The 26,222-nt window shown below is 40.2% G+C and overlaps 1 protein-coding gene across 6 annotated transcripts in view; it reads right to left on the bottom strand.

Moving 5' to 3' along the window:
• Positions 1-26,222, bottom strand: part of lrba (LPS-responsive vesicle trafficking, beach and anchor containing) — a 178,202-nt gene that overhangs the window by 81,621 nt on the left and 70,359 nt on the right. For all 6 annotated transcript variants that reach the window (XM_030741932.1, XM_030741948.1, XM_030741940.1 and 3 more), the window contains exons 34-36: positions 19,520-19,584; positions 17,628-17,736; positions 8,097-8,263 (exon numbers count right to left, since the gene is read on the bottom strand). In XM_030741932.1, the coding sequence (XP_030597792.1) occupies positions 8,097-8,263; positions 17,628-17,736; positions 19,520-19,584 (341 nt within the window). The remainder of the gene's footprint in view (positions 1-8,096; positions 8,264-17,627; positions 17,737-19,519; positions 19,585-26,222) is intronic.

Raw genomic sequence — 26,222 nt, 5'->3', positions numbered from 1 at the left:
CATCCACTGGACCGGAGTTGCATAATTCTGCCATTACTGTCCCATTGTAATAATCTTCTGACCTCTAGCTTTCAAAGCTGATCTTGAATGGTATGACAAATCTGAACACGTACCCACATTTCTAACACACCCCCAAAGAAAAACAGGGGAGAAGCTCAAGGTCAGCTGAGATAGGAAGTCTGTTATTGTTTGCTTTGTTTTAGGTTTTTTTTTTTTTCCAGTCTGGTGGTCCCCATTCATAACACAAACTTGGGGTCATGTTTAACCTCACAATTCAAATGACAAAGCTAACTTAGGAGCCTGACTTAAAATAAAAAAAGAAACTTCTGAAATATCATATTTAAAACTTAAAAAACAAAACAAAAACAAAGGCAAAGTGATTACATACATTCTCTCTCTCTCTCTCTCTCTCTCTCTCCATATATATATATATATATATATATATATATATATATATATATATATATATATATATATATATATATATATATATATACACACACACACACTCTAAGTCTAACATTTTTCCCTTCAGTTTCCTGCAGAACTCCAACACTCAACAATCTCATCTAGGACTGTTGCCTATTCATGAGCACCTCCTCCCCTCTCTCCATCATATGGCTGTACGCATTACAGTACCGATAGTCCAGAGTGTGTGCACGTGTGTGTCAAGTGCAGCAATAACTGTAACGGCCCTGTACTTAATCTCAATTTGAGAAAAAATTAACAAATAAATTGCAATTAACATCAGCATCTGTCCACATAAAAGTCTCCTTCACAAATATATATTTGATATTTTTATTAAATTACATTATAACAATTTATGAAAGAATTACTGTTTTAGACCAGATTGTACAAGCATCCAAAAATAAAAGTGGATTATCTGGGCCATTTCTATAGAAAGCCAGCACATACTTCAGTAAAGAAGAGCACACTGAAGGTATGAGTAGAGTCTTGTTTTTTTTTGTTTGTTTTTTTTATTCTATTTTACCAACATTTTTAAAAATTCAGCTCATTCAGTTTCACCTGCCACCACCATAATTAGGATGAAGTGCTTATTCAGTCCCTCTAAATAGTCACTATTAATTCTAAATATTGCCGATCTTACATATCAAACTCATGCGGTCTGATTCTTAAAGCGTGGTGCTGAACTTGAACTCAGACACAGGGATGGGGTTGTGAAGTAAGTCTACAAGTAAAGGCAATCCTTAGACTTCACAATACTATACCTTCTATAGGGGGGGACATTGTTGTGCAGCTATAGCAGAAGAAAAGGACACATAAAATAACAAAGTGCTGGATTCTAAAGATAAAGGCATTTTTTTTTTTTTTTTTGGAAAAAATGTTGAAAGTAGCAAAATAAATGACCTGCTGGTCCCATGGTGTAATTACAGTGGCTGGAAGCATACCAATCTATCAAGAGGAAGAAGGGGGGGGCTGACACGCTGCAAAGGGGTTAGTCAAAGGAGATAGCCTTTGACTAACTACTGGCCCCGGACAATCGATACTCTGCAGATATTGCATCCAGGGAGAAAGGAGAAAAAAAGCCCTAAAAACTTCCCAAATGGCTTTTCATTCAGATATTGATCAGCACCCTTTTATCATGACCTTGCTCCACCAAGGCCATATACTTTCTTAAAGGTATATGAAACTCATAAATCTGATAGTTGCTACTGAATCCTGCCTTGCTGTGAGCAGCGAGGCAAGGAGCTAGGGTGGTGTAATTGTTCTTTCTGGTATAGCAACCTTCTTTCTTACCTCCAACTAGCAGTCCCCTACCATTTCTGAGATGCCAAGAAGATGATAGAGAACGGCAAGGATCTAAAGCTGTATATGGATTTGAGGAAACTGGTTTAAAGGAGGAACAGGTGAGTATTTTAGTTCAAAATATGTTACAAATTACTAAAGTGAAGAAATAAGTGTGTTATGTCAGATGTCTGTATTTTACTGCAGAAATATCTACTCAATTTAGCATGCTAATTATCTTGCCTCAAGCAGTCTGGTCTTGTGATACTACTTTGTACTGCATAAGGCAACAGTGAATGACTGTAGCAGCCAGAGACGTAGTAGTACTTTAAATAAAAGATGGGTCTGAAAAGTGAAGGAAATGTGGAAGTGCCTTAAACCTGCATTCTTTCTAATGGTTGGCTGGTGGAAAGTCTCAATGAACATGAAAATAATGTTCATTTTTTAAATAAATAACTGGTCCTCATTCTTGTCCCCAAAACAAGGATCCCCACTCTGGTGATACTTCCCACTGCTGGAAAAATCTCAAGAAATAAAAGGAATTAAGTTTGACATTGAACTTGCAGCTCGTCTTATATTATGGTGTGCAGACTATGTAGAGAACTTATGAAGGTAGCCAACCCTGTTTCCACAGTGCTGGTATTTTTTCCCTAAGTGTGTGATAGGTGGTTCAGAACAGTTAGAACAGACTTGCTCAATTAGCTCATTCTCAGTCTATTAAACCAAAAGTCTTTATTTCGAGTAAAAAGGGCTTATTGTGATTTTTTCAGCAACCATGCAGTAATTTTTCTCAGCAGGGTCATTAAACTGCAAACAGCTCAAAGTATGGTGTGATGGCAGCTGTGTGTTAGAGTGTACCTCTTATTGACTCTCACCTTCACATTAGGTGACATGCTATAGAAACTTGTGTTGTGTGTGCATATACTGTACAGTGTGGGGTCAGTTTAAAAATTGTAACTACTACATTACATGTAATAAAAAAAATAAATCAAATGAAAATGATTAAAAGTACCTGTTCTAACCTAACCACTTTCCTATTGTTGTCATTTTAAGTGATCTACTAAGTGCAGTTTTTTGAGCCTCGGTCTGTAGTGACTCACTTAACCATGGTAACATATGGACATCATCAGCTGTTAATATGTTTCACCATGACATGTTGTTACTATTCCTTACAGGCCCAGCCACTGTAGTGTATATACAGTAGAGGTAAATGTTATCATTAAGGCTATATTCTAATTCATATCTATGAGCCAGACTGCATGGTAGGGCCTTCGTGGCACGTTATTTTATGTAACTGATGGAACGCATGTCTGTCAAACTTGAACAGCTTCCCCAGAGATTTAAGGAACATCCTTTTTGTCCAAGTGCCAGACACATGTCACAGCCCATGATTAATGAATTGGAGGTTTTTAATGTTAAACCCGTTTAAGGACTTAGGTGCTGGAGACCGTCTGTGCGCCGCGGAGCGTCTCGTTTACAGAGATGAACATAAGTGAAGGCAGGCTTGTATTGCTGCGTACAGTATGTTTATGCTATATGTTTATGGCTCTATCAAGGCAGATGGATGATCACAACCCGAGCCCCAGCTAATTGGTTTTGAAGGAGTCAGGACCTGGACTAAAGGAAACAACTGTCTCTGCCTCAGACGACATAGAAGCTTACGCACCGCTACAGCTGCCAAAGCCCAGTGCACTGGGTCATGTTTGTGTTTAGACTCCAAGTATTTATAAGAAAACCAAAAAGCCATTAACAGTTAAAAATTAGCACTTAATTCTATACAAAGCAACTGTTTTTTGTTTTTTCATTCTTGGGATTTTTCATTTTAAATGAAACTTTAAAGCCAACCTGTTGTTACAATTTTTTTTTTTTTTTTTTTTTGGGGGGGGGTTGTTAGTTTGAATTTTGACTAAAACTGGCATTGGAACAAAATTATTTAACAACAGATTTGGGTCACAAAAATTAATCCAACAGGAGGAATAGTTAAAAAAAAAATAAAAATAAAAAATGAGTTGTTTATTCTATTCCCAAACAAAAAGCAAATAAGAATATCTCATGGACACACAACTGTGCACGTGCTCAACATTTTACATTCAGATTTGCACAATCACTCATTGCTATTGTCGCGTGTATTCCAAAGATAGAGGAAAAATGCCCCCATCTTGTCTTTGTCCCCATCTAAACTTCTGATTCTTCAGTAACAAATATCCCTCTCTCTCTCCGTCTTCCTGCCCCTCTCGTGTCACGCATTTCCGAGAGTCAGTGTATTCTAAACTGTTATGCTCTTGTTTCCTATGGTTATAATCTCCAATGACATGCCAGAGTCCCATTTCCTTTTTCAGCTCTGCATCCACAGTACCAGTGCAGCCTTAATGTACAGTGTGTCCATAAAACGTGCACGCAATGCAGTGCAGACACTGTGCAGACCTCAGCGTTAACACATGCATTACATTCAGTATTATGTATCATAATTGTGATTTAAGTCTGGAATGAAAGCATACAAGTGGAGATTAATCTGGCTGCCGCAGCTTCTCCTGCGGTCATTTATTTTTAAAAAATATAAATAAATAAATAAATACAATGCAAACATGAATGTTCTCACTGTGGCAAGAATAACTCCATTATATGTGATAAGAACTGACTGCAATTCAAACATTTGTATTTGGGATGTTATTTCAGAGCTTCTCAAGTAGACACTGCAAGAAAAGCATGATTGAACCACGCTGATTATTCTGAATTATGAGCTTTACATTCTGAATATATAAAAGCATTCATGACATTTGAAGATTTTTGGTTGAGCAATAGGAAATTTGGACCATCATCACTTACATCCCACACTATGCTCAGAAAGTTAGTTGATTCAATCTAAAAAGTAGTTTGACATTTTTTTATATTTAAAAAAAAAAAAAAAAGTTAAATCAACTGAGAAACTAATTTATATTGAAAGTGTTAGTTACAACAGCAGAGGTTAAAGTCGTGAATAAAAGAGGACTAAATATTATACATTTGCTCAAAATAACAGTATTGATATTTTTAGCAAGAACACAATACAACTGTCCATAGCGTAACAGCTGGAGAAATAAAATTGTAATAAATACCATTATTAAACAACTGAAATGGCATGCCATTGTCTCCACAACATTTTGTGCAGAGACCATCTGATGGCATGATGCATTATTGGCTAAAAAGAAGGAAAAAAGGTTTTCTGGGAATGTTAAGCTCCAGCCTCTTTCAATAGTGCACTGGTGAAATGACGTAGCACAAGATAAAATAGTAATGCTAATATCAATAGTTTGTCCATTACAGGTCAGCTAACTGTCCACTGGAACAGTTACAAAGCTGTTGGTTTTCGATCTCACAAGGCCGATCAATACGGGGGCATACTGTTTCAATTTTGCCGGCATTGATTTTCTCTATAACACTCCAACCCTAAAGCATTCATCTTTCTGAAGGAAGGAAGATTTGATTTACTGAAGAAAAATTGGAGTGCACATCACAAAGATTTTTTGCCGGGCGGGAGTGTGACATGCCAAAAGATGGATGTCCCTTGGCTGGGAAGCCTCTAGCCTAAGGGCGTCCATTAGAGCAGCGGTGCTGCAGAAAATGAGCTGCTTATATGAGGAAGGAGGAGCAGAGGGAGAGGAGTCGGTGCTCAAGGTGTGTGTGTGTGTGTGTGTGTGTGTGTGTGTGTGTGTGTGTGTGTGTGTGTGTATACTGTCTCACTGTAGGTGAGGATTTTTGAAGTAAAGTGGAAATAAAAGGATGCTGTTCCAAGCTTGCACGTGCAACTTGAATAACGTTTGCATTTGTCTCAGAGAGACAGAAAGACTGGCTACATCAATAAACAACTGCTCTGGTGAAAAGAAAAAAAAAAAGTATGCACACTACTTCTGCATCACACTCCAGTCTTTTTCCAGCTGCAGCCACCTTCCTTTTACTTTCTCCGCTTCCTACATCTAGAGTGAATTTCCATGGTACATTAGTCAGCCTATTAGAATGCAATAAAGAGAAGGTATGAGAGGGGGAAAAAGAGGAGAGTAGAGTCTGTCTCCAGAGAGTGCGAGTTGGCGTTCTCCATCATCTGCCCTCATCTCCTCTCTGTCTGTCGACTTTGTCTAGGTGTCATATACATGAAAGATGATTCTTGACCCAAATAAACACCACAGCGGGCTTGATGCTCAGTGGACCCCAGCTCAAAGGGGGGAGGGGGTGGGGGGCCAAAAATAAAATGATATCTGACAGTTGTTTCATTTGTGGGCATCTTGCTAGCCATTCATTTACTTTTTCCTCTCTTAAAAAGACAGCAGGCTGACATGTTGTACACCTGAGTCTCAAGATGCTGGGACAGAAATGCATGGATGTACAGGTAGTCAACCTATCTGTCTGCCTGTGGAGCTGTCTATGCCTTGAAACTACATGACAGACAAGGGCACAAAAATGATAGACACTGCCTTTGTCTGGTGAAAGGATTCCTCCTTGGACACTCAGTGATACAACTGAAGTAGGGTGTGAAACAAGAAAGAGCAAAAGGACAAAGAGTAAAGGAAAAGGGGACAAGGAACTATATGTAGTGAAAGACTGACAGAAAGAGAGAGAGAACCACAGACAGAGGAAGGAAGAAGCAGGGGAATGGAAAAAGGAAAATCACCTAACACCTCTTTTCTCTAGAGGCCAGGGCCGCTGTAAGCTGGATATTAAGACACAAATTGCATTCAGGCAGGTCACACTGTGTCAGAAGATATTAGATGCCTGCCGTGAGGAAACAACAATTCCCATCAGCTTGTGAGAAAATAATATTTTCATTTTCAGACTCTTTATTGAATGGAAACTTTGGGGAATACGGTTTTACGGCGTGTGCGCGGGCAGGCTACAGTTTTTACACCCATGCAACAAAAGGATGCAGTCATGGCTGCATACTGTCTTTGTGTCCCTGGATTTTATTTTCGCAGCTGGAAAAAAGGTTGTGGGTTTCACTGGATGAATCCATTCCCTCCACCCCCTTATTTACCATCAGAAATGCTGCACCACATGCTTTGTATATATATATATGAAATTACCAAAAAAAAAAAAAAAAAAAGAAAGAAAATTCTTAGGATGCCTGCAGGTATACAGGTGTGCAGAAGGTTTTTTTTCCCCCCACATCCATCGTTTCCTTTTATTTGTGCTTTTTTCAGAGATTTGCAGCACCAGATGTTTCTCCTATGCCCGCATACCAGGGGCTCTGGTGCGAAGCTGCACCACCTGACCTTCACAGTAATTGACCAAAAATATTGATGTAATGGCACAAGACTGATTGTGATTTATTAAAAGAGCGCTACACTCCAAGGCTCAGTGCCAATGGCTCCCCGCGCCCATCGGCAGCCATTAGGAAAACCATCAATAGCACAGCAGCATAAAGCAGCGGTAATGGGGGACTTTTCGAGCCAGGGCCCATAGAACACAATATCCATATTAAATGGCATAGCCTTGTGTGAGTACACAGAGACAAACAGCGAGCGAGAAAGCAAGAGAGAGATGGAAGGAGGGAAGAGAGGGAGATTGGATCAAGGGAGGAAAAATATGACAAATAATACACCATAACCTGATCCTGATATAAGAGAGAAACAAATAGAAGAGGAAAACAAAGGCAGCGAGAGATAGACTCCCGATCCAACGGCAAACTAACCCTCGCCAGACGAGTCCCTGGAGACTTGGTTCAGCCTAACAAGCGTGAGCCAGCAGCCGTCTCTGGAGCTCACCATTACACACTACCTGCACAAACAGCCATCATTAGGGAATAGCTGCATTGGATTGTGCTGCCTATTTGGTGAAACAAACACAGAGGATAAGGTTCCCTCTGTTCTTAATGGGAGCTGAGCTGCTCAAATGGCTTTCATCTCTCCCCCAAATCAATGCATCATTCGACCCACGGCTGACATTTTCACCTTTGCAAATCTAATTTAATCAAAGTCATGAGTACTGGTGGCTGAGATTAAAGATAATGAGATTAAAACCATAATGGTGATTTGAATAATTTTCGAGGCCAACAACTGAATGCAATTGAAGACATTTCTATAAAATTAAAGTAATGATGTTGCTAATAGATTCTTTTGATTATACTGGCTTATCAGAAAGAAAACATAATGCTGATAACAATTATAAAAAAAATTGATACCAAAAAAAGCGTATATTCATACACACACAAACAATTGAAATAATGGATTAATAATGGACTAGCTAAAGTGTACTGTATGAATCTAGGTGTAAGGGGAGGAAAATATAATAGCTTTAAAATGATATTACTTGAAAATAAGGTAAACACATGGGAGAACAGTTCGGTTTTACTTTTTACCGAAATACAGTTTTTGTTTTACCTTATGGAAGAGCTGCCCCATGCTCCGTGTTTGTCAGTCAGGATGTTGACTATCTTCTGGATGAGCTGCGTGGCTGTCACATGGTCGCGGTACTTGGCCGCACGGATCAAGTGGTCACACAGTTTCTCCTCGTCTCGTTTGTCTGCTGCATACTCAGCACAGTTAGACTGGGGGGGGAAGAGGGGAAAAACACATATTATACATGATGCAAGTAAGGCTGTCATTAAAGTGCACGTTGCAAAAAAAAAAAAAAAAAAAAATCATGCACACATATGCCAAGCATTACACCAACATATGAGTTAAAAATTGTGCTCTCGTGTGTAAATAACATATACAAAAACAAGTCCAGAGGTTGGAACAACGCAGATACAAGCGAAATAGTGTTTTCACATATAGAAACTCTACTCTGACTAGAATCAAATGAAAAGCACGGGGTCATTTCTGCCCTTGTGTCAAGTTGATTAATAACAGTGGACATGTATTTTCTAATGCCCTCCAGCACACCAAATCACACGATACCTACAATGCACAGAGAGGACATTTTTCTCTGTCTGAATTTGTTATCAGAACGGGCCTTTGAACTCTGCAGCGATGGTGAAACTAAAACACCTTCTGACAATAGCAGCTATAATTTGGAACAGCTTTTGGATTTTCAATCTCTTTTTCATAACCAATTTTTATGGCGTACTCACGCTGTAATCGTGACTTACTGTAGCATGCATATTGACGATGAGGAGTCCAAAAAAAAAAAAAAAAAAAAAAGAACACAAGCTTTTTATTGCATGACCAATCATGCAGACTGGGCATGCTATAGGACTGGATTCTTCAGTGTGATCCAAGCACAGCTGCTCAAGCAAATGGCTGCATGTTAAAAATGAAAACTTAATTTATTATCAAATACCTTTAGATTAGCGTTAAACTTTCTGACCAGCACTGCAGTCACACAGTAACTAATAAATTCAAAAGCATGACTGAACAAAGTTACCAGTAAAGCGCTTTATAATGGGCCCTCTTCTTCAATTTCAAGTACAACATTTCATATCTGACAGAAAATCTATAGATATAAATCACATAAGAAGGGCTTTTCTGTGGGCTGCTTAATTATCAATCTAAGTCTCTTTATGTGGAATTAAAGGGGGCCCTGACCTTCCAAGCACGATGACCTGGCCACTATACTTCATACAGAAACCGGTATCTTAAAACTGGGACAATATGAGAGTCCCCAAATTTTCTACTTAATTATAGGCATTAATGCTCATGTGGGCTTCCAGCATTTAAATAGATAGCAAGTAGCAGGCCTGCAACAAGTCCATTTCCATCTGCCCCTGTGTGAGACATGTGAAGTCTGCAGTACTAATCAACGGTGCTGGGTTCAAACTCATAACCATAAACAAACACTTCATCACCTGTGTGTTGAGCCTGCCCAAACACCCAAACCCTCCATGCTGTAATGGGCTTTACTTCGATCCAAAGCCAAAATCGACTGTGGGAGAACAAGCCAAGTTCACAGACTCGACCTTAAAATAACAACCAAAAAAAGCTCAGAATGTAAGTAGTGCCATTAAAACCTAAACTTTGGTTTGCTTCTAAGTGGAAAAGACAAGTCACAGTTAATTCCAGGGGTCATACCGTTGATGTGAAGTCAGAGAATATGCCGGGGTATTATGAAGGACTTATTATGTTATGCTATTATGAGGGTTAGAGCGAATAACTAAATCTCCCTGCTGGCAACACCCTGCTTTCACTTGCATATAGGTCCACTGATAGGATAAAGGACAGAAACTAAAAGACATTTGGAGCATTTAAAAAGAAAAAGTTCTTTCATTCCTTTCACAGGAATGTTGAAGAAACATAAGAAATAAATTAAAAGTTTCTGTTTCCACTTCAGTTTAAATCACGGTCCCTTTCAGAGTCACTAAAGAAGTCAGTGTGATTATTTTTGATAAGAAAACACGCTTAAAAAAAAAAAAAAAAAAAAAGACGAGCACATCCCAGTTAAAAATGCTCAACTGAGGCTGAAATATGTGAGACTATTCTCTGTTTGCTTGCTACTCAGGCAGCCACGAGGGCACAACTTGCTGGCAGTGAGAGCGTTATGACTTGCGACATTGTAATCATGGGCAGCACCTTCCATTACATGGCCTGGCTGACAGGGTCGGGCAACGTGGGTGCTGGCTCTGCTGGAGGAGACAGCTTGGTGAAGACGAAATGATAATGGCTGGCATTAATCGAGTCAATTACACTGAGTCGTGTCTCCCGCAATTCATCTACAGTTCAAATAAATAACAAGGGATGTGTGTTGGAGTTTGGCGAGGAAATGAGCTGCTAGACGTGACTGGAGAGCGAAAAGAACAATAATCATCTCTAAAATCACATAATGGCAGAAAATAGCAACACACACCTGCAGGGACAAAGCATTTTTGTAAAAAAAAACAACACATGAATTTTATTCGGAGCTGAAGCTTAGTTTATAACGAGAGAAAAACATAAACACACAAGCTTTGTATGGCTGCTAAATGTTACCGAGGCTTCCCACAGATTGTGTTTGTGCCATGCTGACTACAAATAATAAGTGGGGAGGAACGAGGAGTAGACTTTCCCAGCAGCAGTGTTGTACCTGTGTCAGCTTTATCTAAATGCTGTAGTTGTTAGATGATGCCTTGGCTCCCCTCCTTCTCTCGCTCTGTGGGTTGAGAGGGTTAACCAGTATAATAGGCCGGAGAATGGAGGCTCATTACAAGATATCAGCCCTATGTTTATCAATTAGAGTGACAGAGAAAGGGCTAGTGGTGTTGCCATGCCACGGTGAGCTTTCAACATGCCGCTTGACAAAGCCAGGGTCTCAAGGTTCTGATGGAGAACAGGAGGAAGGAACAAAACCAGCAGAGATATTATTAAAGCGCTTGATTTGCAATCTCTTGACATTGGTGGCACGTCAGGGATACAAGCGCGCCAAGGCTGGGCTATTGCTCTACGAGAATCTCCAATTTCTCACATCCGTCGACAAGCACTCCCAGAGGGTTTCATTTACGAACGGGCAGAGAAACTGTCCAGAGGAAGGCGAGACATCAGGCTTGTCCTTGTCTGGCATCAGAGAATGCAAATATACTACAAATAAATTCCTCTTGGAACACAATGGAGGTCTAGGGAGACAAGGGGATGAAATGAGAAAGGGGAGGGAGGGGGTTGCTAAACAAAAGTAGATGCTGAACCAGTCCACCACCAATTGGTTTCAGAGAGATTCTCTTGCACTTGATCTCTTGCCCTCGAGTTTTCAAATTGCAACATAAAATGTCACCAGGGGAATTCAGACAATAGGCAAGAGAAGAAACGAGTGAAAGGAAGAGGAGGGGAGAAAAATGAGGGCTTAAAAGTACAATGGCGAACAAAAGTCACCAAATGACAATGCCTGACAGCCACTTCAATTCTGAAATGATGCCCCTGTCATGCTGTGCTCCCAAGTATTGATTTTTTTTTGCTTCTTCTCTTGGAGCGCCGAAGGGGAGGGGGGGGTTAATCTAATCCAGTTGAAACAGATCCCTGTTACTGGCATCAGCCCACTGCTATAGCGACCATCAAGGTTAACGCAGGCACAACACTTATCAAAGTATCTCTCTCCTCCTTTCTCCTCCCTGAGCTCCTCCCCTCACACTGATCTTTAATGGACTGGTCACCATGCTTGGCTGGCAGCCTCTTCATCTTTTTTTTACCCAGAAACCACTTGTCTCTGCAAAACCGCGCCCTCCTTTTGCCACATCAGTCTACATGGCTGCCATCTCTCACACGATAACTCCGGCACAGCTTCAAGGTCATGCCACGTGAAAAATCATTCGTCATCTGGAGATGAAAAATAGTCAAATGAAGGTAGGATGCAACCAGGTGAAAAATATGCGTCCCCTGAATTTGCTGTTGCCCAGAAGTCATGAATACAGCGTTAGTGGCACGGTGCTCAAGCTGAATGTAAAAGCAGATTTCCTCCAATAAAACCAATTTAAGCAGCAAATAGATTTATCGTGAATAAAAATATCTAATAAGCAGACAGCAGTGACAGCAATGTGCACTGCTTATGGTAACAATGAAACTTTTATCCAGCATTATAAGCTCACCTTCAGCTTTTAAAAGAAACAAAAAAAAAAAAAAACATATCAGGAGAACATTCCTCCAGTGACTAAAGGGATGGTGTCAGAGTGAAACAAAGGAAAATGAGGAGTAAAGTCATATTTCGGGGTGAGCCGGTCAGACATAATGATGGGAGCTGTGGAGGAGGTACCTGGGGACTTCATTATGTTGACAAGACAGCGGGACTGAGACTACTGTTCTCCTACCGTCCTCTGTAACCCACTTCTCCCTTCTATGTCTTAAGTGAAACAGTCAATGCTGTGCTGTAGAAAAAAAAAGCCTCTACCAAGAGAAGAAACACCAAAGTTTGTCAACTTACGTATTTTGACAATAAATTCAGATTATGTTGAGAACTACTGCTGTCCAGGCTGGAGATCTATGTGCAATTTCTCACTTTGCTTTTTGAAAATGTGCCCCTGTTCTCATGGTGCCACAATGTTATCGCACAAAAAGCTTGTTTTTTGTTTTTTTTCCTCTCTCATTCTCTTGATAACAGATTTGCCTGTAATGAGATGCCCAGGAAACCAGCCCTGCTGACCTACTACATTACAGCTGCGACAACTACATGACAGCAGGCTACAGTTGGTGGCAGCTATCAGTTTGAGTGCTAGGAATGATGTGGTGAAAATAGCCTTTGGGTGCAATGGTTTCTCTCTCTCTCTAATTATTTTATATATATATATATATATATAAATATAAATAAAATTCGCATCTGACAGGTATCTCAGACAGGGTTGTTCATTAGTTTGTAAAGTAACGTCAATAATTACATAAAGATGCCATCGGACAAAATGACCAGTCATGACAGCTCAGCTGCTTTTGTTTGAATATTTATTCTGTGGACAGATTACATCAACATGACCATTTTGCAATCATGCAATACTCTAGATCCTTCAGATCAGCTATTTAAAAAAAAAAATAAAGAAGCGACTGTAGATGAGTACACAGTCTCCAAAGCCTTTAAATGCAGTATCCTCCAGAACCCTGCAGCTGTGCATAAAGCTGCAATTCTGACCTGAGGGGCCAGTTGGTCAAACAGCTCTACATTCCAACAAGACAGCAATGTCAACAAAGAGGTGGCTAAAAGCTCATCTGAGGTGAAATATTAGGAAGTAACTAGGTAAATCAATTTAGGCTCTTTAAATATTCTAAATAACATCTGCAAGATGTGTAGAAGTAAAAACTGAACTTTTCCAACTGTGGGATAAAAACAATAAAGGAGCCTTCCAGATTAAAATTATTTTCATGAAGAAAAACAATTCTGTGACAATAAAATTAAGCGACAAACATTGTCTGACCTCAGCTCTACAGAGAACCTGCAGAACATCCTTAAAACCTGATTTATCAAAGTGAGGAACAGCATATCTGGAAACAGCAGCACTTGATAACTTATATGAAATACGTGCAAAAAATAATCAGGAACTTACAGTTCATTGGATTAAAGAGTTGTGGTCTCTTATAGAACTATAAACCTTGATGTTAAAATTTTTTTTTTTTACATTGTAGTGTTTTGTGCATACTCGTCTCTTCATGCAACAAATCTAAAAAAATCTCTTGAGCTCTTTAACCTTTTTGAATGTCAGTTTAGTTGTCTTCTTTTAATTGTACTGTACTAAGTTCCAAATTGTAATTTTTCAGGATATATACTGTACATAAAAATAAACTTTAGTGAGACAGGCCATTTCAGGGAAAAAAGGTCATCTGTACAATTTCATCCTTGGCCAGAGTTTCTCTGAGATGCTCATCACAGTCTGATGGTTTGTGCTAAACGCTCAGAAACTACAGGTTTATGAAACTGAATATAATGGGGATCAGTTCAATGTTAATGCCATTAACATGGAAAAAAGGGCCAGATCGTTTTACAAGCTCAGCAGAGGGAAGACAGTGACACCAAGCACTAATTAGCTGCTATCGTCTGGCTTTCACTGGATCTCACAAATAGTAAAATCAATTACTCCAGAGAACAGCACAGGATGAATCAAGAGGGCTATATGAAAAAAAAAGCAAGGAAAAGTAAGAATAGAAATGACTTGGGTGTTGCTCACTCTTCCCTATCTGAGCCTTCTTATCTGCCCTTCTGCCCCCGAGCCCACCACATTTCATCCCTAATGAACAGCCTCATAAAAAGAAGAAGTTCGATTTCTCTCTCCTTCTTTCTATCTCTTGGGCTTCCTCTCCTCCCTGCTCCTGTGGAAGATATCAGAGTCTATCATTTGCTGTGCTGGGCAGCAGCATCCGATCTGCAGATCTCCTTCACATTAAGGATCCTATTAGATAGAGAACCCTAAAAGGTAATTGGATTTCCCCCTAGTTATCTTCATCTCTGTTTCACCCTAAGCCCACTGTAATAACTTACTCTCAGGGCCAAAGATAACTCAATTCTGTCCCATAGAGAGCCAGAGAGAGTGTGAGTGAGAAAAAAAAAAGAAAAGAGTGAGACAGTGAGGAAGAAAAAGCATAAGTTACATCTCTGAGGCAAACGGGTATCTAAATCAAAATGCTCCTCTATCACCGCCTTCTCAAGGATCTGTAATCTGACAAGGAGCAAACATAAATTTGTGTTTTTATGTATCGAATTAATCTCATTTCTGGTGCCTTGGTTGAGATTTGCTGCTGCTGTTTAAAACAGAATTTCTCATATGTAGCAGAAAATGGTGAGAGAACTGAACTGGAGGTTGGAGCTTTTTTTTTTTACTTGGAAAAACCTCCTTATTTTGATGCCCCAAATGACATGCTGCAAGGGGCCATTTTGAGGTTTATTTCCTCACAAAACAATAACCAATCTAAAGTGTCACCGCAACACAATACAGAGAAACAACCCTTTAAAAATCTGGGACATAACTGAAAATTATTTCAAAACCCTCTAGTCCACCCCCAAGGGTGGGGGGGTGGAGGGCCTTTCATTGGCCTCTTATTTTTATTGTGGCAGTACAAAATGAAACCATTGGCTCCAGCAGGCTCAAGTAGAGCTTGTATAGAGGCAAAAATCAATACAGCAATATCAGAGCAAGACTTATCAGGGGTTCACTTCTTCTCAGAGGTCACTGAGGAGCAACTGCATTTAAGTGGGGAATTCAATTGTGAAGCACAGTTTGGGACGAGCTTTGCTGGCTATCTGATTAAGGACAGCTGGGAGGTTGCGAAGGTAGGTAAAGTTACAAATGACAACCCAAAAATACAGCTAGCTTTGCAGAATAACCTAGTTTTTCTTTGTTGTGAGTAATAGTTCATGTAACAGATTCATTTGGATATAAACTCTATTAAAGTGAACACTGACAAAAGGCCACAGTGACTTGAAATGCAGCAAGAGTTCAGTTTCTATGCACATATCTAATGACCAAAGAAAGAAGTGTCGATAAGAACTAAGCAACCATTTATTCTTGCAACACTGCCCATCTCAATGCAAAGTATACATTTTAAAAGGTTTTTGGGGCCTAGAAGCTTCAGCTTGAAGAAATGTAGAAATATAGAAAGAGAAAACAACAACCAGCACATACAGTAACAAAAAAGATATTAGATTTGCAGAGCCAAAGACAGTGAATCTGTTATTTGCTCAACATGCCAGGGTACCAATCAGGACCTTATGCCTGTATGCTTGAGAAATGTAGAAGGGATAGGGACATGGTTACAATAAGTGTATGTGGCCTGTGGCCACAGCAGAAGGCTGAGTTAGAACAGGATCATTTGGGGCCATTGTGTGAAAACTGCCAAGTCTGTCCATCAGCCAGTCAGGCAAAATAATGTAATATGCTTCTACTTGTGTTGAAGATGAAGACAAATGCCTACATAACCCTACATACACTTAAGTGGGTATATGCTGGAATAAAAACAAAAACCGCCCACGCTAACCTAGCAGAACTTAATCATACTCCAGTAGTCAGTGTTGAATGATAAGGTCGAATCATGTAAGATAATACTGGGCGAATGACTGACACTTGGAGTTGTGTGAGCAGTAAGGGTTCAGGCAAATTAGATGACAATCACACAGAAAAGCAGTCTATACAGCAAAGAGAGCAAAACATAGCAATCACAGATGAAATGCTGAAGTGCAAGAGCTGTGCCCCCGCCCCTATGATTGACTTTCAGCAGTCTTAAGGGATTCTACTTTACCCAAATGTAAGAGAGACCCTTCCTTGAACCTTAAAAAAAGCATCACATTTTACTGCCAAATGGGGGCCACTGCTTGGGGGTGGAAGTGGTGGGCTTACACACAGTGAGCCCTTCAGGCCAGCACCTCTCAGGTCTGTCTGCAGCTTTTAGTGCTGGCAGGTTCCTGAGAAATGATGGAGGGAGGGATGGAAGACAGGGGAGGATGCCATATTCCTGTCATTGGCAAAATACACCCCCAGTGGGAGTATAATGGACAGGATCTCAGCAGGACAGGAAATGATTTTGGGGAGATCTAGAAAGAAGAGTGGGGGAGTAAAGGAGAGTTTGACTCGGGAAGGGGCAGTGAAAGGTGCCCATGGGTCAGGGCAGAGTTGGCCCGGCGGCTACGTGTGAATGGCAGCATTTGTACTGAGAACTAGAAGGAGGGATAGGGGGAGAAGTTATGACATAGGGGCAAGCTTGCTATTAGATTGAGATGTACACGAATAAATTAACACTAGACTGCGTCTAGCCAAACTGTATGTGCAAAGCAGTTCACACAACCCTGAAACTACATCTGTATGTGTCTCTATGTTCCCAATTAGCCAGGGTTCTGTTTGAAAAGTAAACATTTATCTTCCAGATTTACTGTGACAGATTCTAAAACTTGACGGTTTAAAGTGGCCACTAGTGTTACCCCTTGTTTGTTTTGATTCAATATATACACAGTCAGAGTATACCAGTAACAAATCAAAAAATTTTTTATCAAAGCAGCTGAAAGTTGCCACGGGTCACACAGGAAGAAATCCAGCTTGATTTCACAAACATCCTTCATCCTTATTAGACTATAATTAACAATATAAATTAAATTCACTTGCATTGACATAGCTGTACATACATCTTTAAGATAAACTGTGGTTAAAAAAAAAAAAAAAAAAAAAACTGTGACCCTCTCACTGAGAAATGCTGGTCAAATTTGTCAACTGAGCGACAAAAAAAGGAAATCAGCAAAAAGTTTTCTGTGCAGTTTTTTTTTTTTTTATATATATCTGACTGCAACAGCTTCACACATGCAACGCTTAATCCTTGATCATCTCTGCATTCAGTTTCAGCTTTGAGTTTCAATCACTGTTTCCTTTGTGTCTATAAAAAAAAAAAACTTCCTACAACAGGCTGCACACACGCTCAAATCACAGTTTTTGGATACACTTTAATGTTTTCCTACTTCTACGGCTAATTTGGGTTTCTTCCGTAATAAAAATAATTTCAATGGGCATTTTGTGCTCATGCTTGCATGTCTGCCAGAACTGAGCAGCATCTTACCTCAAATTCTGCATGTTTATGGACGTCTTCAGCTCTCTGTCGGCTGAGGATGAATTCAGCTTCATTGGCCACACGAACCAGGTGGTCCTTCATGGTGTGACTCAGAAGCCTGAGGAAAGAGGGGAGATGGCCATCGGTACACTGCAACACTGTGTACAGTTATCCATTCATTAACAATGCAGTCTCTTAAGTCATATAGGGAAAATGCCTCAGAGCCTTTGAAATGTCATAAAATTGAGAGCATCAGAGGATTTAAAGCATGTTTTAATGCTGATATTTGATGATCTACAGATAAACGGCCATGTAATGTCCATGAAATATTGAAAAAGAACCATGCAAAATAAGCAGAAAATCTAATTTGAAAACAAAACAAAACCAGATTTGTCTTTTAACTGGGGTGCAGGTGTTAATTGATCTGTTAATGATATGCATCTGACAAGAGGGAGGATCTCTCCCTATGTTGCTACATATGTAGTCTACCTCCCTCTTCTTATCAGTGTTGATGAAACATGCATGTTATGTGTGCGCGGCAGGTCAAAGAAACCTCTCCACAGCCCTACAGGTCAGGAGTGTGCAAAGTGGAACAATAACAGACCAGTGGACAGAGAGGAGAGGTGGGGGGCAGGCTGGGACTGGCAGCGGGATGGCTGTAACCTAAGCCTGCTGTTTCAGCACAGTGCAGCAGGGGAGCGGAGGCACTGAGGCCTCCGCAACCTCCAAGTCCTTATTCCAGCCCCACTAACAATAACCCAACCACTGCCCCTTCTTTATGGTGCCCTGTGCTAATGATTGCGCATGTGGACAAATCCTGTTAAAATAGGGTTGTAAAATGCAATCATATCATGCAGATGGTACTTTAGAATAACTTTCAAAATCTTGCTGGAAAGAAAATATTCAGACTGAAAAAATTTTTTAAATAAAATGTAGTTTGGGTGGACCGTTTATACTGACATACCAGAAAATCCAGCAGGGCTGTGTCAAATTATTTTCATCGCTGACTAAAAATGGTTTAGAGCTTGTGGGAAAATAGCAAAAAAATATAAATTTCCTTTATGTTCAAATTCTATTTTCACAAAGAAAACCATCAAATCCTTGAAACTTGAATGGACAGATGGATGACGTATTAGGTATACTAAGTATATTAAGCTTAGAATTACTATAATGACGCCTAATGCCAAATTTTATAATAGTAAATTTTTTAAAATACATTTTGAGTTGTCTGGAAAAAAAATGGAAATGGTGACATAACAGCAAAGTCTGTGAAGTATATTACAAACACTGTCTTAGACAAACAAATCAAATGACTAACATTGCTAGTCTCATTTGCATTACTTGGGATTACCCTCTGCCAATTCTAAAAGCTGAGGATCAATACTAGAAAGTGTGGCCCCCTCAATTTAAAACTGATAAGAGAGTGAAGCCTACAGGGGAGCCAATGTAAGAAGGATGACCTCTTATTAGCAAAAGTGAGGAGAGCTCATATGCAGGAATAATTTAAAAACAGGTAATAAAGCAGAGTTAACAAAAAAACCGAGGCCGCTGTGAGGCAGATATGGTAACAGGCAGGAAAGTATAAAATGACAATCACTGGTGGAAAATTAAGAGCGATTTCCCAAGTATCACAGAGGAACCAGCACTCAGAGCGCATACTGAATGGAGCCTTGAACACAGTGATCCTCCATTCTCACCCCCCTAAGATCGTCTACACTCTTTAAACATCGATTGTTGTCTTGAATACTGTGAGGACCTCGAGGATCTCGGGTCCCCGGGGGTTGGGTTATGATGCGATGCGAGGAAGGTGAAATTGGAAAGTGGCTGATGAATGGAGGATGGAAAGATAATTTAGCGCTGCTGCAAGAAGAGAGTTAGAGAGGCAGGTCAGAGTTACCTACCTGCCTTCATTTACCAGCTCGATGAAGGCTAAACCTGCGTTCTTCTGGATGGAGTTCTGCCATTCCTGCAACACAAAAATCAACACATCACTTGTGTAACATTACAACTGTACAGAAATCTGTTGCTATATATTATACAGTGAAAGAAAGGAAATTATGAAGGGAAATTCAGATGGGCAACATTTAAGCGCTCGTAATAATAAAATTTTTTTTAAAAAGAAGAAAAAAAAATTACATGTTTGCAAGATTTGTCAGTTTGTTCCAGTCTGAGTCTAACTGAATTTATCTTTAAATAAATAAATAAAAAGTAGCCCGATGTAAAGCTTTTCATCATGGTGACTCAGCACTTTCTTTGTATAAGTCTTCCTGTCACTACAGGCCCCTAATATCACATGAGACATATTTCAAAAAGGATTACCAAGTGCTCTGATTAGCACTGCATAATAGGCTAGCATGCTACTGCAATGAAGTGAAAGAGCTGTGTCGAGAGTGCATTTATCACGAGTAAATACACACATTTCTTCCTCTCTTTGACTAACGTTATGGTTCAAGGTGTCAGTCTAAACAATCCAACCGCAGCCGTGTGCGACTTATATCCTCAACTTCGAAGGGACAACGAGAGACGGGAAACTCGGCGGTCATCGTCTCTCATGTTCTGTTCCACATTTCAACACCTTCAATGCAACCGTCAAAAGAATAATAAAGCAACAAGGTCATGGGGCCTGTCTGAAGCTCACAGCGCTTTTCCCCTTCTTCCTCTCAGGGGAGCTGGAGAAATATGCACAAAAATTCTCAAGTTGGAGACCCAAACCACCAAACTACTCTTAGAAAAATCATTATTCACAGCTTGAACTTCGTGCAGTCAGAATAATTTTTAACCATTATTAAAATGTGCCATTAGTTGACAAATGTTTAACACTAACTACTGCCAAATTAACTTTGAGACACATTTTATTCAGGCTTAGAGGCACTTTTATTTCAACTAATTTTATAATTTTCATTAAATCATTTCACACACACAGAACAGCTATGACGTGAAAAACTTGCAATACTCGGCTAAACTCAGCTGTCATCATCTCTTGAGCTGATAGAGGAAACTGTGTGTTTACATAGAGACTAGCTTTTCAGTAACCCTTGGAGAGTCCACAGGGACGAGAATATCAGAGCTACGAGGAGGAAGGAAAGATCAATTTACAGGAATTTCTAATACACATCCACACATATTTGGACATGCGCAAAGATTTGCTCACCTGTGTAGTTTTCCTATATTTTAAGCACAAGTGTAAGCCCATCAAAACGAATCACACAGCAGCCAAGAGAACCACTCCTCTGAAATGCCTGTGCACCATCACTCTGTACCCAACTGCAACGTCATACACAAAACAACCTTACACTTAACCTCAATTCATAACTGCTTTTTGTCCTGCAGAACCATATTGGCATTGACCGTGTTTACAATACATTCCAAATAAAGAGGGCACAGAGGGAATACGAGTCTGGGCGAGGGAGTGGAAACAGTGTTTTGGAGTTGAGTGCTGGGAGAGGGTTTTGTGGCTGAGGCCTGCTTTGGAGGAAGCATGTCAGAGTAGCCTTGGGGCCTTCTAGCTGAAGCATTGACTGTAGTTGAAGGACATTAACCATGAGTGTTAGCCTGTGGCTGTGTGGATATTCTAAACCGATCCAGACTGTGCAAGCTGGATTTCAAATAAACACCACAGGAAGCAGGGCTGTAAATAGAGTCGTTCTCCGGAGAACTAGAAAAGCAGTGACATAAAATTTCCTTTATGCCATTAAAGCCTTTAAGATTTGGATGCAGAACTTTTGGAATATAATCTAAAAACCTTCTCGTGAGGATTGGAACAAATCAGTGGCTGGGATAGGCTATGTGCCTAAATTAGGTTTGATGAAAAGAGTAGAGGCCATTGGCATTTTGCGGACATGGACAAAGGTGATAGCAAGACTAATGGTGTCATTATGGGTTAAGAAATGGCTCCTCCAGTTGAATTAAAAAAGCAGTGACCCTGATCTGAGGGACATCTCCCAGTGACAAAAAGGAAACAGGGACAGGTCAGTGATGGAATATTGGATTTTGGCTGCCCTGGTCAGCAGTGTCACAGCTTTTATGGCTGCGATAGGGGCCCTGACCACAGCACTCCTGATGAGAGGATACAAGCAGCCATTTGTGACCCCTCACCTTTAACCTGACCTCCTAAGAGATGATAGGACAAGAGAGAGACGGCTGATCTTTGATCCTGACTTAAAACTAATCAAAAGAGAGAAATTGCACGTGTTTAATACACTTTATAGGGTGTATGTTTTGCTCTGTTATTTTATTTTTTTTTTTTTAATTTTTTGCATGTCACCGTGTGCAAGAATGAGTGAATGAATTTGTTCATGGAAATACCTGTCTAAATCTCAGGCCAATAAGACAGCTCTGTTTGCTCTGTGTTCCATGATGATGGCATTGAGTCTAAACACACATGCCATGCACTTCCGTCATTACAGCTGATTATCCATAATCAACTTCTAAATATACCACTACCACGAGTGAGAAAACACAGACCTCCTGAGCAAAATCGCCTTTCAAACATCAGGCTCGCCACAACACAAGGAAAACATTTTCCAACACCGAAGAAAGAAATGTCTCGGCTCTCCCGAAATAATAAATAAGTCAGTTGTGCTTTTTGGTGGCATCACTCATAATCACAAGTATTTGTTGATTTGAAAGGCTAGGGGAATACAACTTCTGATGACACGGCAAAAGCATAAATCCGCATGTCAAAAGTGGCAGTGCAGCAGAAGTTAAATTAAAGGGGCTAAGAGCTACTGATTTTTTTCCCCCTTTTACTAAATCTCTAAAACGCCTCAGTCTTAAATGTTTTTTTTTGCCACATTAATTGAACACTAACAGAGATTGAAATGAGAGGAAAAAAAGAAGGTCAACTTATGCAAATAAAATGCACACATTCAAAGAATTCAAATACATACGTAAAGCACAAAGAAGCTTTGATCACTAGCACGCCAATTACAGGTGGTGGCAACTTTTTGTGTGCTGGTGACCAATTTAAAAAAAAAAAATAAAAAAAAAAAATAAGGAAAGATAAGGAAACAAAGAGATCTAAATGTTTATGAAAAGTGACCCGATATCAACAATGACCAAAAAAAAAAAGATCCCGTGAAAGCAGAAATCAAAACAAAAATCACTCTAAAATATAACTCTTTAACCTGATTAATATGGAAGCTCAGTAGTTTGTTATTAATCTTGTTTCTGCTCCACTTTGGCTGCAATTGTGTGCATGAATAACTTAACACTGGTGTGCATTTTCAACAATCCACATCTGCATGTTCAGATGGTATCTGCTTAAAGAAAAACAGACACGTGTTGGTGTTTGCGTGATCAAATTCACAACCGAAGGAATATTTACTGATGTCCAAATATTTATACTGCCGGGTCTCCGAGAACTTCATGGACTCACACTGTCATGACTATACTAACACAGAATGAGAAAACTAAGCCTAAAGCTCCCCTATCCCAAACAGACAAATCAAAACATATGTTACAACCACTTGAACTCTGCACGAAAAGTAAAGTTAAGTGGAATACATAAATATATACAGAGCATTTTATAAGCCAACGGTATTTTATTTAAAAACTGACTTTTTCCTCATTTTTTACTTATTCTGTAATATGATATGCAGTTCAGCTGGTGGATTTTAATGGTGTGAGGAGAATAGGAATATTTAAAACACCATATGCAGCTGTTTCAGTTCCAAATCAAACACATGCTGAAATGAAATCATCACCTCATCCAACTGTAATTTTTATGACATTTCACTGCAGTAACACGTGACATATGTATACTTTTCCAGAAAACAAAACACAAAAAGTGTTTCTCACTGACAATTCTAAGCAATCATTACAGATTGATTCTTAATACTGACTTGTTTTTACAGCCCCAAATACTGGGTTCAAACTGCAGCATAATAAAGGAGAAAACAAACAAAATAGCAATTCTTTGGCCTTTTATGTGCCCCACTTCTTCCGAGGAAGCTCTGTGGTGTCGCAGGAAATGTTTTGTGGCAAAGTACAGTAGCAGTTCACAGCCCATTGCGCAGAGACTGCAGGATCAACTGGGACTGGCAACAGTAAACTTAGGACCAGAAAAGACAAACCTAAACAAAACGGTTTTCCCCCAAACAAACTTTTTACTGCACGGCTAATCATTCACGAAGCTCAATGCACAAAATAAGCAGTAAATAAAACTACAAATGAATGTGTATGCACAAGGTAATCTGCAAGTCGCAGCTCCCATCCACAACTATTGCCAACTCCAAGTTATGGATTTGGGAATAACTAAAGTTGAAGCTTCCCGTTTAAAGGTAAATGAAGCCAAATATTTGAACCTCTCCTTTACCAGATCATAAACCAGGGGGCAAGTGAGTTTCTACTAAAAATGTGAGCAGAGATGACAGGTCATGATTTTAACAGCAGGTTGGCTCAGAGAGGATAGCAGAAAAACATATGAGTACATTCCAAGGTCTTATAACAAGGGCCCTGACAGGTAAGCAAACACTGCATAAGGAGTGCCTGTCTGGGGGGGGGGGGGCGGGGGCATTTATATGAAAGAAAATTATATGTTGCATATAAATAATATATACATATAAATAACTTGAAGCCAGTTCACAGTAAAACCGCCTGGGAGCCAAATTAAAAGCCACTCAATATTTTTAGGAGTCTCCTGTCTGATTTTCTCCTCTCAGCTAGACTTCACTTCCTGTCAGGAAGCCCTCCTTGACCCTAAGCTCCTCCGACAAAACGCACCCCGCTGCCCCCTTTGCGGCTGCATAGTTGGCAACGATAGGGAGTCTACAAAATTAAGTGCCAGTTGGTGTTATTGTGTTTTGTCTACGTCTCAAAGGAGAGTCAAACTTTGAAAGAATATGCAGCATGATATTGTCCTATGAACTAGAGAGTAAGGCAGGGACAGTGAACCTCGTGGCACAGCTGTAAAGGGGCACTGGAGCAGAGCGCGGGGTGAGGGCCAGCAGAGAGGGAGGGAAAAATAACACTTTGATTTTCACTGATCTTGAACCTTGCGTGCCTGTTTAACTGCACGATGGGGTGCAGGTCTGACTGTGCTGAAAATGATGGAGAAAGTATTTTTGTCCCTTGGTTTCATCACATTCCTGACCGCTTCTCTCAGCTCCCCAAGTGGTTCATTCAACACAGTCTGCGTTTGATCCATCGCTTATGGGAGCAAAGAAATAATGTCCACTGACAGAAATGAATGACTATTTGAGCAACTCAAACATTGGACCCCCACTTTCACAAGCATGACTTTTAAAATAAGCGTCATACATCAAGTATAAGCTATACGAAAGTAACTGTGTCCATGGTTCAACTTGCTGGTTCCCTCGTTTCTCAGATTATGCTATTGATTGCGATGAACATACACTCCTGACCCGTTCCCTTACTGCAGGGGTTTAAATTTCTATGCCTCTATCACTCTCTACTTCTAGCCTGGAGGTCAGAGGGTTAGAGGTCAGGAGCAGCCAAGTGTTTGGGGAAGTCAATGTCTTTCTCCCTGCAGACTGAAGGAGAGGTGCCCATCTGTTAAACAGGTTAACTTTGGTGAGACTGGCTGGGAAAATATGATGATGCACAGTCAGTAGATTAGCGGATTAACACCGATGTTATTGAATTACAATTAAAGGATTTTCTGCATCAGCGGCCACGACTAAACGCTGTTTGCTTAAAATCACAGATCAAGAGCCATCAATTTGTTGCTGAGATGTGTCGGTCGGGACCAAAGCAGTGGACCAAACAACGAAAGGACAGTGGTGGTGGCTGCTAGGATGGCTACCTACGTGACAGAAACACAGCTTTTCTTTAACTCCTAAAGATTTTTGGATTCAGGGGATAACACAACTGCAATCACAGGGAGCTGTGTAAACCACGCACTGTACTGGACATTTTTGAGTGTTGTTGCCACCACCAAACTTTTCTAATTTATTTGACACTATTTGGAATTAACTTGTGAAAGCTTTTAAAATGCTTTGCAAAAAGTAGGCCTAAACCAAGCCAATGACAGCATCGCAGAGCCACCAGGTCACCTCACTGCAGGGTTCAAGCATTCAGGCTTTTTCCTCTAATTTCTCCCTCTTCTGTATTGACCATCATGAAACCGGCACCCCATGAGCCCACAGCACACTTACTCTCCCCCTGCTCTTCCTTCCACTCCATGTACAGGATGCATTTCTGATAAATGGCAGAAGGATGGATGGCTGACAGAGGGGCCGGACAATAATGGCTGATCTACAGGACACAAATGCAGCTACTGAGAAGATTTATGGGCCCCTGCTCATCGTAGACTGTCCAGTATCCAATGAGATGATTTCTCAAAGCTCTCGACGGATGGCAGTGAGCACAAGGAAAAGCTCTTTCTCTTCTTCCGATGCATTACTTATTAATCAGATATTTTTGGTGGACGCTAGTTCAAGAACTGCACCAAGGAAGCGGCACGTTGGCTGGAAATACGATAAAAACCTGAAGAAAAAAGTGCGAGGGGAGAGTAAATCTGAGAATCAGGGTCGTGGGAAGAAGTGGGAAAATCATTCTTTACCTCCAAGAACCCCAGTGTGTGTGGTTCAATGGAGAGCATTTAGATCATATTCATCTATTATAAAAGACCTCCTCTGAATA

This window comes from Archocentrus centrarchus, chromosome 1, assembly GCF_007364275.1.
Source record: "Archocentrus centrarchus isolate MPI-CPG fArcCen1 chromosome 1, fArcCen1, whole genome shotgun sequence".
Taxonomy (NCBI): domain Eukaryota; kingdom Metazoa; phylum Chordata; class Actinopteri; order Cichliformes; family Cichlidae; genus Archocentrus; species Archocentrus centrarchus.
The sequence above is the reverse complement of the archived record's forward strand: the minus strand, read 5'-3'. Positions and strand labels throughout refer to the sequence as shown.